This window comes from Phacochoerus africanus, chromosome 2 (genome assembly GCF_016906955.1).
Source record: "Phacochoerus africanus isolate WHEZ1 chromosome 2, ROS_Pafr_v1, whole genome shotgun sequence".
Classification (NCBI taxonomy): domain Eukaryota; kingdom Metazoa; phylum Chordata; class Mammalia; order Artiodactyla; family Suidae; genus Phacochoerus; species Phacochoerus africanus.
Genome location: NC_062545.1, coordinates 109,707,935 through 109,726,928, shown reverse-complemented (window position 1 = coordinate 109,726,928; position 18,994 = coordinate 109,707,935). Strand labels below are relative to the sequence as shown.

General features: G+C 41.6%; 2 protein-coding genes across 3 annotated transcripts in view; one reads left to right on the top strand and one right to left on the bottom strand.

Moving 5' to 3' along the window:
• Nucleotides 1-1,203: 1,203 nt before the first annotated feature.
• On the bottom strand, nt 1,204-11,223 carry PCLAF (PCNA clamp associated factor). Its single transcript, XM_047769435.1, has 4 exons — nt 11,083-11,223; nt 10,744-10,821; nt 9,063-9,225; nt 1,204-2,429 (listed from the first exon to the last, which is right to left on the bottom strand). The coding sequence occupies exons 1-4, from the start codon at nt 11,126-11,128 to the stop codon at nt 2,384-2,386; spliced, it is 333 nt and encodes a 110-aa protein (XP_047625391.1). The 5' UTR covers nt 11,129-11,223; the 3' UTR covers nt 1,204-2,383.
• A 5,063-nt stretch (nt 11,224-16,286) lies between these two features.
• Nucleotides 16,287-18,994, top strand: part of TRIP4 (thyroid hormone receptor interactor 4) — a 62,494-nt gene continuing 59,786 nt past the window's right edge. For both annotated transcript variants that reach the window (XM_047765820.1, XM_047765813.1), the window contains exon 1: nt 16,287-16,430. In XM_047765820.1, coding sequence (XP_047621776.1) covers nt 16,330-16,430 — 101 coding nt within the window. In that variant the 5' untranslated portion in view covers nt 16,287-16,329. The remainder of the gene's footprint in view (nt 16,431-18,994) is intronic.

The window sequence follows — 18,994 nt, the reverse complement described above, 5'->3', positions numbered from 1 at the left end:
TACATTAATTATTTGAATTATCTGTTCAAAGAGGAAAACCAGATTACTTTTGAAGAAGTGTATTAAAGCTTAGTTTATCTCTTTAAGGTATAAATTTTATTTTTTGATTTGTTTTAATGTAAACAGGGATCTGTAATTCTCTTATGTTTGGAAGAGGCTAAATTGCTAATCTACAATTTACAAAAGCCTTGTCAAGGAAACAGACTGCATGGGACCTCTGCCTAATAAAAGTTAGACATTACCAAATATTGTACATTTTGAAAGGACTACATTTGAACACTGTAGGTCCTCTAGGTCATTTTTTTTTTCCGTCTTTTTAGGGCCACACCTGAGGCATATGCAAGTTCCCGGGTTAGGGTTCGAATCAGAGCTATAGCTGCCAGCCTACACCACAGCCACAGCAACTCAGGATCCTTAACCCACTGAGTAAGGCCAGGGATTGAACCCACATCACTATGGATACTAGTCGGGTTTGTCTCCCCTGAGCCACAATAGGAACCCCTAGGTCAAATTTTTAAGAAACAGTTGCATATTAGAATTAGACTTGGGAGTTCCCTTCATAGCTCAGAAGTTAACAAACCTCACTAGGATCCATGAGGATGCGGGGTCTATCCCTGGCCTTTCTCAGTGGGTTAAGGATCCAGCATTGCCTTGAGCTGTGGTATAGGTTGCAGATGTGGCTCAGATCCTGCGTTGCTATGGCTGTGGATTAGGCTGGCAGCTACAGCTCCTATTCCATCCCTAGCCTGGGAACCTCCATTTGCCAAGGGTACAGCCCTGAAATGACAAAAAAAAAAAAAAAAAATCCACCTCTAAAAGACAAAGCAGAAAATATAATCTACAGTCATCAGGACTTATTTTGGACATTGATAAAAGCAGGTCAGTGAGCTCATTTATATTTGGAAGGAATAAAATAGAAATATCTGGTAGGATATAATTTTTTTTTTTTTTGTCTTTTTAGGGCCACACCCATGGCATATGGAGGTTCCCAGGCTAGGGGGTCTAATCAGAGCTGTAGCTCCTGGCCTCCACCAAAGCCACAGCAATTTGGGATCCCAGCTCACGACAACACTGGATCCTTAACCCACTGAGCGAGGCCAGGGATTGAACCTGCAATCTCAAGGTTTCTAGTTGGATTCTTTGACCACTGAGCCATGACAGAAACTCCTGGTAGGATGTAATCTTAAGAAGCACACATGTGGATAGTCTTGTGAAAATGAGTATTCATTTATTAAAAACAAACTTCAGAAAAGCGTGTCTAAAACATGGTTACTTTTGACAACAGGATGCCAGTGAGCAAAAAGCCTGATAAAGAAGCAAGAATATCAGCTACTAAGTAGTACCCACCTCTTCAATGATACCCCTGTTCATCTTGGAAAATATCACAGTAACTCTAAGGACTTTAGACATAGCTCTAGGTTTGTGGCATGATTTGCCATTCATGTTTTATTGCTTTTCAACTTTAAAAGTATAAGACCCAAAGGGTAATATTTTATGATACTAAAACAAATGCATATTCTAGGAAAATTCCTCTCTTTTAATATAGTCTATGGAATTTTCCTGCCTGATTCTACTCTAGTATTTTATCTTGTTTTTGTGGTTGTTGTTAGAAGCCTTATCAATCGTTTAAACCCTTAGGACCAAATTGTCCTTAAATTTTTCTAAGGAGAATGCAGATAGCCATCCAAATGTTTTCAACATTGCATCAATGGCCTCTTAGAAAGGGTGTGGGTTCAGTTTAATTGATACCAACTTTTTAAAATGTACAAAAATCTAACTCTATTTATTTGCTTTTGGTTTTTGTTCTTGAGTTGGATTTATTTTTGACTTACAGTGTATTAGTTTCAGGTGTAAAGCAAAGTGAATCAGTTTTACATATACATATATCCATTCTTTTTTTCCATATAGGTTATTACAGTATGTTGAGTAGATTTCCCTGTGCTATACATTAGGTCCTTATTAGTTATCTATTTTATATATAGTAAAACTCTGCTTTTTAAAGCAACTAAAAGGAATAAAAATATGGCATCATTCCAATAATCAAATGCCAATGAAAATGGCAATAGTACAAAGATCTAAGCAAAATCTCAAATACAGCAGATTCATAGTTAAACACCATGCAATGGTTTTTAGCAAGAAAAAACTTAGTAATAGGTAAGCCAAATACTGCATTATGTTGAATACTAAGCTAAGTACCCATAATTAATCTTACAAACCTTCCAATATCATAACTACTTGCTTTTGAATAACTAAATATAAGCCTCATTTTTTAAATTAAATGCCTATTCAACAAAGCTAATTGGAACAAACACATTTATGCAAATGTACATCCAACTATGCCAGAGTAAATAGGAGATATCAGTTAAGGATGACTAAGAAAGTTCTATTCTTTTTCGTCATCTGTGTCTTCAGGTGGCAAAGGACATGCTCTGTGGAAAAAAATAGAGAATTTCAATAGTCACCTGAGTCAAATGTTTAAAAAACAAAATATAGTGTAAAAAAAATTATATACATCAGGAACCTTTATTAAGGGTGTAGTAGGTCTGGTCAAGTGACTAAAAATGAAGAGAAAATTAAACTCTGTTAATTGAGAAATCCTACAAATCCCAAATATTAAAGTATGCCTGCCCACATGCAGCATGTGACAGTTTCTAGGCCAGGGATTGAACTCACACCACAGCAGCGACCCAAGGCACTGCAGTGACAATGTCAACCTATTGAGCCACAAGAGAACTTCTCTCTTTTTTTAATGTATTTATATGAGATGGTACGTGATAACCAAAACTTTCTTGGTAATTATTTTATAATGTAAGTCAAATCATTAGCCTGTACACCTTAAACTTACATAGTGCTGTATGTCAATTATGTCTCAATAAAACTAGAAGAAAAAATACTAAGTCTATTGATTTACTATCAATAAAGGGACAATTACAACACTCATAAACAAAAACAAATCTAAGAAAGAGGCCTAAAATAATAACATAAACTCCTATTACCTCTTTTTTTTTTTTTTGGTCCTTTTAGGGCTGCACCCTCGGCATACAGAGAGTCCCAGGCTAGGGGTCGAATAGGAGCTACAGCTGCCAGCCTACACCACAGCCACAGCCACACCAGATCTGAACCTCATCTGTGCTATACACCAAAGCTCACAGCAACATTGGATCCGATCCTTAACCCACTGAGCGAGGCCAGGGATGGTACCTGAATTCTCATAGATACTCATAGATACTCATAGTCAGATTTGTTTCCACTAAGCCACAACAGGAACTCCCCTATTATCATTTTGTCACAGATTTTATTTTACGATGGATCTAAGTTCTTTATGAGACTATATGTGTAATCTTTCTCAATATGATGAGAAGCCTATAATATAAGGGTTTTTGCTCTGATGATCAATGCTATAGCCATGGCTGACTATATTGCCAAATATTTTGATTCCTTACTGGAAGTCAAAAATAACTCAAGAGGATTGTCATATACTATTAGCTTGTTCGCATAAGAATGAGAGAGAACAGGGATGAATGGGGCCAGAAAATGAGAAGGAACTACAAGAGATTTATAGGATCATGAAAACAGGTCTATCAAAAAACTCTATCCAGAGGGGTAGGGAGTGTGTTGGGGAGTTTGGGGTTGGTAGATGTGAACTGTTACATTTAGAATGGATAAGCAATGAGGTCCTATTCTACAGCACACAGAATTATATCCAATCTCTTGGGAAAGAACATGATGGAAGGTAGTATGAGCAAAAGAATATATATATATATATATATATATATATATATATATATATACACACACACACATATATATATATATATGGGGTACTATATGTATATATATATATACATATATATATATATATATATATATGGGGTACTATGCAGAAATTGGCCCAACACTGTAAACCAAAGTGTTTTGGCTCTAAAAAGACAAAGATAATAAAAAAGGGAAAAAACTCTCTCCAAACAAGTATCTCCTGCTTGTTGATTTTATTGAAACCAGAAATGATAATAGTGATAGCAGAGTATAAAAATTTAGTTTCTGCTCCAAAATTTGACGTTAAAAAAATTTTTTTTGGCTTTTTAGGGCTACACTCAGGCATATGGAAGTTCCCAGGCTAGGAACTTCCCTACACCACAGCTCACAGCAATGCCTGATCCTTGACCCACTGAGTGACGCCAGGGATCAAACCTGCATCCTCGTGGATACTAGTAGAGTTCCTTTCTGCTGTGGCACAGTGGGGACTCCCTGACATTCCTTGGAAATATCTCATAAGATGGATAGTGGGCACTCAATAACAATTTACTCAATGACCTTATGAACAATATTGAATAATTCTTAAATTTCATATGCATAAACACTTTAAATGTCAAATATTTTATTTTAATTGCTCTTTATCCATTTAATTTCATTTAGCTTGTGACCAATTCAGGTCAATTCCAAATACAATGTATAATCCAAAACAGATGGAAAGTGTTCAGATATGAAGCAAAAGGGTGTGTTCATTCACACACACATATTTCAACCTATTGTGTCTGGTTGTTCCTGTGTAGATTTCTAAAGATGGCAACTATTGGCTTAAGACTTATTAAGACCATTATGGCCATACTGGGATGCTTAACATCTAAGCATCATTGTGTAAACATGTGAACCAAAGATTTCATGGAGTTTCTACTTCTAAAAAGTTTTCTGTGCATCAAGGCAGTTATAAAGTACATTAGAAAGTCAAGTCCACTCAGGTTTAGATTTAGAACCATGTAAAAAAAATGATGTGGAAAGTGTTCCACATACAGCTACCCTTCTTCATCAGGTGCGTGCGTGCGTGTGTGTGTGTGTGTGTGTGTGTGTGTGTGTGTATCAGCACAAAAGAGTTGTGTTTTAATGCAGGTTAAGTTTCCAGTCTTCACTTCCCAAAATATCTAATATGCATTATTTTGCCTCTTTCATATACTTGCCTCTAAATTTCAAGATTTTTCAAATATGCCTTGAAAACAGACTAGTTTTTAAGTCATAAAAATTATTCAACATAAGCAGAAATTAAACAAAATTTTTTTTTTTGTCTTTTTGCTATTTCTTGGGCTGCTCCCGCGGCATATGGAGGTTCCCAGGCTAGGGGTCTAATCGGAGCTGTAGCCACTGGCCTACGCCACAGCCACAGCAACTCAGGATCCGAGCCGCGTCTGCAACCTACACCACAGCTCACGGCAACGCCGGATCGTTAACCCACTGAGCAAGGGCAGGGACCGAACCCGCAGCCTCATGGTTCCTAGTCATATTCATTAACCACTGCGCCACGACGGGAACTCCAAAACAAAAAATTTTTAAGTAAAAAGCAGTACTTTAACATTGGTTGAAGTCAGCACATTTCCCTTTTTTATTATCTTTGTCTTTTTAGGGCCACACCCAAGGCACATAGAGGTTCCAAGGCTAGGGGTCGCCACAGCTATAGCAACACCAGATCCGAGCTGAGTCTGCAACCTACAGCACAGCTCACTGCAACACTGAATCCTTTATTCACTGAGAGAGGCTAGGGATCAAAACTGCATCCTCATGGATACTAGTCAGATTCGTTTCTGTTGAGCCACGATGGGAACTCCCATTTCCTTTTTTTAAATTAAAGTATAGTTGATTTACAATGTTATGCTAATGTCTGCTGTACAGCAAAGTGACCCAGTTACACACATACATACATTCTCAGGCACTTCTAAATCTTTTGGAATCAAGTTAAGTGATCTAAGTTAGCTAAATGAACCTGGCACTATTGCTGGATGAGAATGTGTCATAGAAATACCCATTCTTGACTTTTAAGTGCACATGCAAGAATTACTTATGCTTGGATATGTAGTAGATTTCAAACCATCATTACCCTGAAACATCTCAGTTTCTACAGAAAGTCAAATGCAGTGTCAAATCCAAACCCCCAGAGCAAAGAGTTAAGTTCCCAAGAGAAGAGTGGAAACTTAACAGTGTAAAACCTTATGGAGAATATATCAACATTAAACTAGGACTGCTGAAACAATACACAGAGGATTTATAGCAATACCTGGTGGCTCCTTCCAGTGTACATCTTATAGAATCACCAAAGCTATTCATACCACCTAATAATTTTATTGGCCTTCTAGATTTCATGAGCCAAGACAAAAACTGCATCTCCATTCCATAGTTCATCCTTTTTCTCTAGATGAAGATGAAATTGTTCTTATTTGCAAGGTAGAGTTTTAGGTGTCCACATTTCCTTTTTTTTAGGGCCAAACCCGTGGCATATGGAGGTTCCCAGGCTAGGGGTCGAATCAGAGCTGTAGCTGCCGGCCTACACCACAGCCACAGTAACCCAGGATCCAGGCCGTGTCTGAGACCTACACAACAGCTCACAGCAATGCCAGATCCTTAACCCACTGAGCGAGGCCAGGGATTGAACCCGAATCCTCATGGATGCTAGCCAGGTTCATTAACCACTGAGCCACAGAGGGAACTCCTACAGTTCTTCAATTACATTTAATCACATTGTTAATTCTCAGTTTTGTTTCTCTCTAGTCTTGTAGCTGAAAACTCCAGCAGATGTAATATTGGCATTCGTTATCTAGTCAAATAATTCAGATGCTCTTTAAACTGCTCCAGTTTGAGACTGAACTTTTTTTTTTTTTTTTTTTGCCTGTTCTAGGGCTGCTCCCGTGGCATATGGAGAGCCCCAGGCTTGGCGTCTAATCGGAGCTGTAGCCGCCGGCCTGCACCACAGCCACAGCAACGCTGGATCCAAGTCGCGTCTACGACCTATACCACAGCTCACTGCAACGCCAGATCCTTAACCCACTGGGCAAGGCCAGGGGTCCAACCTGAAACCTCATGGTTCCTAGTCGGATCCATTAACCACTGAGCCACGGTGGGAACTCCAAGACTCAACATTTTTTGTGTTAACAAAGGGCAGAATTCATAGATTTGATCAAAACCTTTTTTTTTTTTTCTCTTCCTTGCCATACTGGACTTCTAGATGCTGTTTGGATTAAGTTTTAGAATATGGGTTGGCAACTCTAGCTCTTTTTGGCCAAGTCTTTTTTTTTTTTTTTTTTTGCCATTTCTTGGGCCGCTCCCATGGCACAGGGAGGTTCCCAGGCTAGGGGTCCAACGCCAGACCCTTAACCCACTGGGCAAGGCCAGGGGTCCAACCTTCAAGCTCATGGTTCCTAGTCAGATTCGTTAACCACTGAGCCACGACAGGGAACTCCTTTGGTCAAGTCTTCAGCACAGAGATGTCGAAGGGCAAGCAAGATCACAAGGCACAGCTGGATGTTGTGGTTTTGTGTGGAGTGTCCTCTGTGCTGGTTAAAGGAATGGAGGAATAAATCTGCCCTGGCAGGAGCAGCACTAGAAGCAGCAGCCCCAAACTCAACCTAGCCACCATCTCCTTGTCCATGCTGATCACCGCACCTTGGGTGGGCTGGGTGCTTGGTGTGAAGGAGAGTCCGTGGCTCTGGCTGGTACAGGGGAGGCATCTAGCAGGGTCTTCAATTAGGGGACTTCATAATAGCAGTGACTTCATAGTGGCTCTACCTGCCCACCCACACTCACTGCTTGCTACTCCCCACCTCCAGTCAAATAATTTGTTTTGAAGCAAAAATTTCAAAATTCTGGAGAGAGTCTGAAAGTGTTTACTTATAAATCTATTTATTTATTTTTTGTCTTTTTAAGGTGGAACCCGCAGCATATGGAGGTTCCCAGGCTAGGGGTCTAATCAGAGCTGTAGCCACCAGCCTACACCACAGCAACACAGGATTGGAACCGTGTCTGCTACCTATACCACAGCTCACGGCAATGCTGGATCCTTAACCCACTGAGCAAGGCCAGGGATCGAACCCACAACCTCATGGTTCCTAGTCGGACTTGTTAACCACTGTGCCACGGGAACTCCAATAATGATTGTATTTTCGTATCCAGGATTTTTTCTTAACATTTATCTTTAGTATTTTCCTGATATTAGAATCTTGGAAGCGTCATTTAATTATTTTCCTAAAAGGTTTACATACTGAAATCTGTATGTGTGTAGTTTTATTCCCACCTTGTTTTGATGTATTCTTTTTATGTTGGGTATCAAAAACAATTTCATTTAGTGCCTGAAAGTAATTATTCCTTTTTTAAATTATAGCTGATTTACAATATTCCTTCAATTTCTGCTGTACAGTAAAGTGACCCAGCCATACGTATATACACATTCTTTTTTTTTTTAATCCATACTGTCTAATCATGTTCTAATCCAAGAGACTGGACACAGCTCCCTGTGCTATACAGTGGGACCTCATTATTCACCTGTTCTAAATGTAATAGTTTGCATCTACCTACCCCCAAATCCCATCCCATCCCTTTCTCTCCCCCCTCTCTCCTGGCAAACACAAGTCTGCTATGTGTCTCTTGTTTTGTTTTGAAGTATTCTTATGTACTATAGAGAAGTTATCAGAAAATACACCATGTTGCTGCAGCTGTGGTATGGGCTGGCAGCTACAGCTCCAATTAGACCCTTATCCTGGAAAACTCCATATGCCTTGGGTGTGGCCCTGAAAAAAGCAAAAAGCAAAAGAAACAAAAAAACAGAAAAAAAGCAAGAAAATACATCATGATGTTGGTCTCTAAGTGATGGGGATTTCTATATTTTCCAATTTCATTAGTTATATTTGCCTGTGAAGGCTGAACTAGCAGTTTTTTGAGAAGTGATTTCAAGACAATTCAAGGTAGATAGACCAAATTGTAAACTGATTTTTGAAAAAAAATAAAAAGACTATGGAATACAGACAGTACAGCTTAAAGAATAAAGACCAGGAGTTCATGGTTAATAATGTAGCACTTATCATCTGAATGGACCCTGATCCTCTTTGAGCGACTGAAATGAGAAAAATAATACCTATCGCTGATGTTTGAAATTTGGGAGTGACTTATAATGAGAGGTTAAAAAGCATATGGTCTGTATTTTCTTATCTGGTCAAAGAGAGATTTTAAAAGTTACTTAGTGTGCTGTTGTCTTTCATTTTCAAGAATACATATGTTTCTTTATATTCCAGAATATAAAAACTTACTTTCTCTTTGCTTTTCCCAATCCACTGCTTCCTGCTTCTTCAGGAATCCTATTCTCTTTTTCTGAATCTTTAGCAGACAGCCTGAAGAATTCTCCAATTCCTTTTTGCCACTTGGGAGTTGGGCGCACACAAACTGGATTCCCTCCTGCATACTTGTTTTCGGCTATAAAATATAAATGGATGGGACTCAATAAAACTCTCCATTCCTTAAAGGGAAACAATTCTTTATTATCAAATCTAAAGGGTATTAGGAGTTCCTTTGTGGCTCAGTGGGTTAAGGATCCAATGTTGTCACTGCTGTGGCTCAGGTTGAAGCTGTGCTGCTGCTTATATCCTTGGCCCAGAAACTTCCACATGCCCTGGACAAGTCCAAAATAAATAAATAAATCCAAGTGTATTAAATGGTAGCAGTGCATCCATCTTAAATTGAATTTTATCTTGTAAATTATTATTTTTTCTTTGTTTTTTAGGGCTGCATCCATGGCATATGGAAGTTCCCAGGCTAAGAGTCATATCGAAGATGTAGCCTTCCGCCTTCGCCACAGCCTAAGCAACGTGGAATAAGAGCCACGTCTTGGACCTACACCACAGCTCACCGCAACACTGGATCCTTAAGGCCAGGGATCCAACATGCATCCTCACGGATGCTAGTCAGATTCGTTTCCGGTGAACGACAGCAGGAACTCTTTAAACTGAATTTTAAAATGTGCCAGGATGGAGTTCCCGTTGTGGCTCAGTGGTTAGCAAATCCGACTAGGAACCATGAAGTTGGGTTCGATCCGTGGCCTTGCTCAGTGGGTTAAGGATCCGGCATTGCCATGGGCTGTGGTGTAGGTCAAAGTCGCAGCTTGGAACCAGCGTGGCTGTGGCATAGGCTACGATTAAACCCCTAGCCTGGGAACCTCCACATGCAGTGGGTGCGGCCCTAGAAAAGACCAAAAAAAAAAAAAAAAAGGAAGACAAAAATGTGACATGATAAAGCTATATTCAGGCAATAATACAATACTTTACAATGTTTATCTTTTAGCCTAAAAAATAGAATTAACAAGATATTTATAAAATATAAATATTCTTCAGGAGTTCCCGTTGTGGCAGAAACGAAAAATGTTTAAGATGACATTGCGACAATGTGATTAGCACTGTCAACTATCATCCTAATTCTTTTTTTTCTTTTTTGACCTCCCCGGATATGTGGAATTTCCAGGCCCAGGATTGGAGCCGCAGTTGGCGAGATCTTTAACCCGGGGAAGGATGGAACATGCGTCTGGGCGCTGAGAACTAGGATCCCTGTTGTGCCACAGGGGGAACTCCTCAACCCAATTTTTAATCTAGGAAGGGAGTGCTTAAATAGTCTCTTACAAGGAAAAAGCCAGCTGCCAATATTAAGAAAAATAAAAACGCTAAAGTAGGGGGGGGGGGGAAGGTTGGAAGAGAAACTGTGTCTGTCCCCAACCCAAGGCTTCAGATTCTTTACCATTCGACCCCCCAACTCTACCTCAGTCTGCCGAGAGACCAAGGCCCCCCTCGTTGTATCAAAGGGCAAGTTAGAAATTCGGGCCTGAGGCTCTCTGGAAAACAAATTCCACAATGGGTTAGGAGGCTCGCAGGTCAGAACTGTGATGCCAGGCCTGATCCCCTTTTGAGAGGGTTCCTCCCAGGAGCTTGCAGGGGCGCTTTTTACCTTTCCTTGACGAAAGCGACGTGGAATTAGCAGAGGTGGAGGAACCCAACACCTTCCTGGGGGCTCGAGAAGCCACCACTGTGGAGAGAGGCAAAGGAGGGCATTCAGAAGAGAGCAGGCAGAGTCTCCGACTGGAAGGAAGAGCCCCGCGATCCAGAACAGCAGACAACTGTCCCCTGTCGGAACCGCTTCTTCCTCCTGGTTAAAGGGGCCGGGCCGCTGCTTCCCCGCCGGCTGGACGAGTTTGCGGACAGGTCTGTGGGGAGCCCCGGCCTCTCCTGCTCGCCGCGAGCTGCCCAGAGAACCACCTCCCTCCACCACCGTACTCAAATGCCTCACCTTTTCTGTAGGTGCCAGGGACACTGTCTGCTTTAGTCCGCACCATATTCGAAAACGAGATGAGAGCAACCAACCGTCTCCCCTGCCGAGGGTGCTTCACGGGACAAGGCCCCAAAAACGAATCTCCCGCCACAGTTTATATTGGTCTCTTTCCCGCGCGCTCCACGGACTCCCCCGGGTCGCCTCTCCATTGGTTCCGCGCCTTTCACGCGCAACCAATCGCCAGCGTCCAGTGGTGACTGTGGTAGAGCTGGGCGCAGTGCTGACCTGTCTATCAATTTGCAGAAGCTTGTGATTCGTATCCGCTCGGAATGGGTGGTGCCAGGGCGCTTTGCTGAGGTGCCCCAGGTGTGGGTGCTAAGATTCTGAATTCTCTTCTAAGTGCCTGCTTAGAAAAGAAAATACCAGAAAGACAGCGAATTACAACATTTCTTCAAAAGATAACCACAGGATTAAATCCGTAATGATCAATTTCTGGACGTGACACCTGAAATGAGGCGGACTTTTTATTAACTCTGGCATGAACTTTCTTTACAGCATCCATAACTAAAACAATTATATGGAATGGGGATAAAAGAAGCTAATACAATTTATTTACGGGGATTTGATTAAAAAAAAAAAAAAAAACCTCTTTAGGAGGGTGTGAAACTGAAGGAAAAAACTGGGTGAATTGTGTATACATACATAAAAGAAACATTATTTATAATAATAAAGTGTTTTCCCGAGACCTGTCATGGTTTCAGAATGCCTTAAATGTATGTCCGCGGCACACAATGAACATTACTTTAGAATAAGAGCTAATAGGAGTTCCCGTCGTGGCGCAGTGGTTAACGAAACCTGTGGTGTAGGTTGCAGACGCGGCTCGGATCCCGGATCCCGCGTTGCTGTGGCTCGGCGTAGGCCGGTGGCTACAGCTCCGATTCAACCTCTAGCCTGGGAACCTTCATATGCTGCGGGAGCGGCCCAAGAAATAGCAACAACAACAATAACAACAACAACAAAAAAAAGAATAAGAGCTAATAACTATTTTCTATCCCAATGCTTATCCTAATTATTCACGATACCCCTGGGGAGTGATTTTTCACTCTGAATACCATGCACATACCCTGATCAAAGCCTTAGGATGCATTTTGTTAAATGTATACTTTAAAGGAAACCCTAAAAGTGTAAGCAGGGCATTGGTTCTCGTCAATAAATTATGGCTGAAATTTCAGAAAAGTCTACTCAGTACTTTAACAGAATCAACAGCTACTGCATGTTTCTGAAATACAGAATCTAGATGATATTAACATTATAACAGGAGGAAAGGTATTTCAAATTCCCTGTAGCTCTGGCCAAATCTAAAGAGTCTAAGATTACAGCCAAAGTCCTATCAGAAAAATCAACAAGCCCTAGAGTATCCCTAGTTGTTCTTTGTCATCAAGCTCCTCTCAATACACAATGCTTTCACAATACACCTTATTTCCTTTTCAGTTAATTGGTTTCTAAAAAGGGCTGAGTTACCTAATTCCCAAATCCCATAGAGATCAGAGCTTCATAGAGAATCTGCTGGTCTTTTCCCTTAGTACACATGCCAAGTAAATTGCTACAAAGAATTGCAAACATATCTTTGCCCATAGGGGCAGTCTACATGGTACTATAGCCATATTTATGTTTGTCTTTTTAATTACAATTATGATAAAGAAGGACACATAATAGAGTAAAAATTTAGGAAAAAGGTAGTGATGCATAGTAAAAATTCTTTTTTTTTTTTTTTTTTTTTTTTGAGGGCCGCACTTGCGGCCTATGGAAGTTCCTAGGCTAGAGGTCCAATTGAAGCATAGGTGCTGGCCTATACCACAACCATATTGATGCCAGATCCGAGCAGCATCACCTACACCACTGCTCATGGCAACAACACCAGGTCCTTAATCCACTGAGCAAGGCCAGGGATCTAACCTTTTTCCTCAAGGTTAGTAGTCGATTTGGTTACCGCTGAGCCACAAGGGGGACTCCGTCTAGTAAAAATCATTTTCTTTTTTTGTCTTTTCAGGGCTGCACTGTTCAGCATATGGAAGTTCCCAGGCTAGGAGTCAAATTGGAGCTCTATCTGCGGGCCTACGCCACAGCCACGCTGGAAGAGCGGTGTCTGTGACCTACACCACAGCTTACAGCAACCCCAGATCCTTAACCCCCTGAATGAGGACAGGGATAGAACCTGCAACCTCATGGTTCCTAGTCGGATTTGTTTCTGCTAGGAACGACACGAAGGGAACTCCCCATGAGTTTTCTGTGGAAAGTTTTATTTGTGCCATATACTAAATTCTAGATTTGTGATATCATATATTTGTCTTTCTCTTCTGACTTACTTCACTTAGTATGAGAGTCTCTAGTTCCATCCATATTGCTGCAAATGGCATTATTTTGTTCTTTTTATGGCTGAGTAGTATTCCACTGTGTGTATATACCACATCTTCTTAATCCATTCATGTGTCAATGGACATTTAAGCTGTTTCCATGTCTTGGCTATTGTGAATAGTGCTTCAGTGAATAAGCAGGTGCATGTGCAGGAAAGCTTTGTCTGGATATATGCCAGAGTGAGATTGCTGGGTCATTTGGTAGTTCTATATTTAGTTTTCTGAGGTAGCTCCATACTGTTTTCCACAGTGGTCGTACTAATTTACATTCCCACCAACAGTGTAAGGGGATTCCCTTTTCTCCACACCCTTTCCAGCATCTGTTATTTGTGGACTTATTAATGATGGCCATTCTGACTGGTGTGAGGTGGTATCTCATGGTAGTTTTGATTTGCATTTCTCTAATGATCAGTGATGTTGAGCATTTTTTTCATGTGCTTGTTGACCACTTGTATATCTTCTTTGGAGAAATGTCTATTCAGGTCTTTTGCCCATTTTTCACTAGGGTGGTTTTTTTTTTTTTTTTTTGCTGTTGAGCTGTGTAAGTTGTTCTATATTTTAGGGATTAAGCCCTTGTCAATTGAATCATTTGAAACTATTTTCTCCTATTCCGTAGGTTATCTTTTTGGGTTTTTTTTTTTTTTAATGGTTTCCCTTGCTGTGCAAAAGCTTGTCAGTTTGATTAGGTCCCATTGGCCTATTTTTGCTTTGATTTCTGTTCCCTTGGATAAATTCACTTTAATAAATGATACTGATTGTAAATAGCATTACATCACATACATTAGAATACCAAGAGAATCCAATCACTAACATACTTTATGAAAAAAGGACTTTTAAAAATAATAATGATAAAAAAAAAAAAACAGAGTTCCCTTCATGGCTCAGTGGTTAAGGAACCTGATTAGGATCCATGAGGATGAGGGTTCGATCCCTGGCCTCGCTCAGTCGGTTAAGGATCTGACATTTGCTGCAAGCTGTGGTGTAGGTCCCAGATGTGGCTTGCATCTTGCATTGTTGTGGCTGTGGTGTAGGCTGGCAGCTGCAGCTCTGATTTGACCCCCAGCCTGGGAACTTCCATAAGCCGAGGGTATAGCCCTAAAAGGCAAAAAAAGTTTTTTTAATTTGTAAAATTTTTTAATTTTTGGTCTTTTTAGGGTCACACCTGCAGTGTGTGTAAATTCCCAAGCTAAGGGTTGAATCTGAGCTGCAGCTGCTGGCCTACACCACAGCTCATGGCAACGCCAGATCCTTAACCCACTGAGCGAGGCCAGGGATCGAACCTGTGTCCTCATGGATGCTAGTCAGATTCGTTTCTGCTGAGCCACAACGGGAACTCCAAAAAAAAAAAAAATTTATTCTTGAGGGCCAAGTAATTTCATCATATTATGCTATACTAAGCCCTATTCTACAGAGTCTGGGGGTTCCCGTTGTGACCAACTGGACTAGTATCCATGACAACCAGGTTCGATGCCTGGCCTCACTCAGAGGGTAAGGATCTGTCATTGCCGTGAGCTGTGGTGTTAGGTGGAAGACTTGGCTCAGATCCTGTGTTGCTATGGCTGTGGCATAGGTTGGTAGCTGCAGCTCAGATTGGACCCCTAGCCTGGGAACTCCCATATGCTTCAGGAAGGAAGGTTTGCACAGCTGATCTGGCACAGGAGGTTAAGGATCCCCGTTTCCGCAGGTGCAGTGTGAGTCACAATTGGGGCTCCGATCTGATCCCTGGTCACTCTATATGCTATGTCACCCTGTGGCCAGGAAAAAAAAAAAAAAAAGCTTAAGTCTGTCTTCAAGAAGTAAACATTTTGGAATTCCTCTGTGGCTCAGCGAGTTGAGGAGACTGCATTGTCATTGTAGCAGCTTGGGTTGCTGCTGTGGCTGGGGTTCAATTCCCGGCCCAGGAACTTACACATGCCATGGACTAGGCCAAAAAAAAAAAAAAGCGAAACAACCTTCGATTAAAAAAAGGTGAAACAATATCTAATGAATATAATTATTCTAAATACCCTAATGCAAATGAAGAACCTATACATGTAACACAAAGCCAGTCAATTAAATTTAGCAATGAATGTATCAGAAGACATTATGCTCTCTAGAAAAAAAAGGAGAAAATCTGCGCCCAGCAGTGACCCCGAGCCATAGCAGTGACTGAAAACAACCGGATCCTTATCTTCTAGGGCACCAGGGAACTCCTCAAGTGCTATTCTAAATATTTTACGTAAAACCAGAACAATTTGTTTTTTTAATTCTTTTTTGCTTTTTATGGCCGCATCGCTTGGCATATGGAAATTCCCAGCTAGGGTCTAACCAGAGCTGCAGCTGCTGGCCTACGCCACAGCAGCAATGTGGGATCCGAGCCGCGTCTGCAACCTACACGACGGCTCACCGCCACGCCGGATTCTTAACCCACTGAGCAAAGCCAGAGATTTAATCCGCGCGTCCTTTTGGATACAAGCGGGGTTTGTTACCACTGAGCCACGACAGGATCGCCAAAACCAGAACAATTTTAAAGCTAGCTCCTCAGGTTATGGAGTATTGTTTTGTTTTTTTTCCTAAACTATAGTTTTAATAGATATTTGTACTGTCTTCTCAGGAAAATTTCCAATTCTGGAGACCGACATCTGAAGACGCAGAAGCATGACGCGCAGATGGAGCTGTGGTACCAGTGGAAGAAATATCAGGAATCAGGGAAAAAGGAGGAGGTGGGAGGGATCTGTGCTAGGGGGCGGGGCTACCGCGCGAGACCGCGCAGGCTGGCGGAACCCGCGCGAGCGAGGTCGGTGTTGCTAAGGGGACTAGTCCAGCGCTGGACGCAGAGCTTTTGCAGAGCAGCTGGTTCCGGCTGGGGAAAATGGCGGTGGCTGGGGCGGCGTCCCAGGAGCAGTTGGTGGGTTGGTGCACCCAGCAGTTGCGGAAAACTTTCAGCCTGGATGTCAGTGAGGAGATCATACAGTAAGACCAGCTGGGGTCCGCGGCGGGAAGGAGCTCTGGGATGAGCATTGGCTGAGCTAATGGGGAAACTAAAATGACTAAAAAAGTTGATGAGAGTGAAGAAATGTGGTAAAAGGGCTGCTGTCCATTTCTAAGCGCCAATTTTTGATCTCCGGCTTTATAGTTTAGCTTCTGGAATAGGGTGTCAAGCTCCGCAGGGGGCCGGTGGGCCTTTTTTCTCCTAGGAGAACAACTGCCTGATAATTAGACCTGTAAGACTGTCCCGAAAGGCAGTTTTCTTGTAGATTCTGGAGAAAAGAGGCAAGCCAAACTGTCTTTGCAGAAATTCCTTAATTCGAACATTTTGGTTTGCTCCATCCGGGTTGTGTCAAATAGGATCTGAAATTTAAATGGAGGCGACGTGATACAGTGTAAAAATAGGCTCCTGACTTGCGAGTCCCAGTTTTTATTTTCTGTGGTCATTCACCAGTTTGAGAATCTTTGGAAACTTAATTTCCCTCTTTGTATCTTAAGTTCCGTATTCTATAAAGTGAATAATTAGCATAAGTTATCTTTAACGCTTTATGATTCTAATGAAATGGAGATGGCAACATGATTTAATATCGGCTTTCAATTGATTTTAACTAACCCCCCCCCCATGCCAGGTGCTGTGCTTGCCAGGTGCTGGAACTGGCAAAGATGGTTGATGGCTGCTGAGGTGGAGGAAGTGCAGGGTGTTGTTGGAGCGTTGGAAAAAGGATTCTCGTTAAGATTTGAGAAACTCAGAAGGTTAATTGCAAGGGGTGAGTTTAGCCTGAGAACTAAAGATGGGTAGGTGGCAGTGCAGGGTTCAGGTGGAGGGAAAAACTTACACAAAAAATTGGACTTAATCAAAGAATCTAAAAGTGTTTCTTTTTTTTTAAATTTTTAAAAACTTTTGTTTGTCTTTTTAGGGCTGCACCTGCGGTATACCAAGGTTCCCAGGCTAGAGGTCGAATCAGAGCTGTAACTGCTGGCTTATGCCACAGCCACAGCAATGCTAGATCTGAGCCGTGCCTGCCACCTACACCACAGCTCACGCAACACTGGATCCTTAACCCACTGAGCAAGGCCTGGGATCAAACCTGTGTGCTCATGGATACTAGTCAGATTCGTTTCCCCTGAGCCAAGATGGGAACTTGAAAGTGTTTCTTGATTTGGTTTCTTGTTCATCAATACTGAAACCTAAATTGCAGTTCTAGGGCTTTTGTGTGAAGTAAGGCGAATATCTGAGTTTGGGAAAAAACAGACTTGTTGGCAAGGAGAGAGGAGAGCTTATTTTATAAGATTATTGTTATTGTTGTTTTGACCCCCTTGTGGCATATAGTGTTCCCCAGCCAGGGAATAGATATCCCAGCTGTATTCACCTAAATGGAACCTATAACAACAAAGGATTCTTAACCACTGTCCCAGGACAGGGGATTGAACCTGCATCCCAGCCTTCCCAAGACACCATGGATCCCATTGTGCCATAGCAGGAACTCCTAAAGGATTATTTTAAAGCCTATTTTAAAGGATATCAGAGGAGTTCCCATCATGGCACAGTGGTTAACGAATCCGACTAGGAACCATGAGGTTGCAGGTTGGACCTCTGGCCTTGCCTAGTGGGTTTAGGATCTGGTGTTTCGGTGAGCTGTGGTGTAGTTGCAGACGCAGCTTGGATCCCGTGTTGCTGTGGCTCTGGCGTAGGCCGGTGGCTATACCTCCGATTCGACCCCTAGCCTGGGATCCTCCATATGCCTCGGGAGCGGCCCAAGAAGACAAACAAACAAAAAATGGATATTAGAATAGACTATCAAAAAAAAAAAAAAAACAACAACCCAACTAGGAGTTCCCTTTGCGGCTCAGTGGGTTAAGAACCCCATTAGTGTCCATGAGGAAGCAGGTTCAATCTCTGGCCTCACTCAATGGGTGCTGCAAGCTGTGGTGTAAGTCACAGATGCATCTGGGATCTGGCATTGTTGGGCGTAGGCCGGCAGCTGTAGCTCCCATTCAAACCCTAGCCTGGAAACTTCCATATGCGTTGGGTGCTGCCCTGAAAAAGACAAAAATAAATTAAAAATATATACATACATTTATAAATAAATACTCCAGATAAGCAAATAATATATATCACTTAAATGTGGAATCTAAAAAATACTACAAATGATTTTATTTATAAAACAGAAAAAGAGCCACAGACAGAAAACAAACTTTTAGTTACCAAAGGAGAAAGGGGGCAGGATATAAATAGGGATATGGAATTAACAGATAACACACCACTATATATAAAATTGTTAGGAGTTCCCTAGTGGCCTAGTGGGTTAAGGATCCAGAGTTGTCTCTGTTGTGGCTTGGGTCACTGCTCAGGCAAGGGATCCACCCATGGCTTGGGAACGTCTACATGCTGCACCTGTGGCCCAAAGAAAGAAAAAAAAGTTAAACAACAAGGATTTACTGTTTAGCATAAGGAACTATATTAAATATCTTGTAATGGCCTAGAATCTGAAAAATATATACATAACTGAATTACTTTATATCTGAAACTAACAAATATTATAAATCAC

Excerpts from the sequence above, each read along its gene's own strand:
- PCLAF (XM_047769435.1), bottom strand. The coding sequence starts at position 11,128 with ATGGTGCGGACTAAAGCAGACAGTGTCCCTGGCACCTACAGAAAAG. Across the intron at positions 9,226-10,743 it reads GTCGCTTTCGTCAAGGAAAG|CCGAAAACAAGTATGCAGGA; the intron begins GTAAAAAGCGCC and ends TATATTTTATAG. Across the intron at positions 2,430-9,062 it reads TTGGGAAAAGCAAAGAGAAA|AGCATGTCCTTTGCCACCTG; the intron begins GTAAGTTTTTAT and ends TTTTTTCCACAG.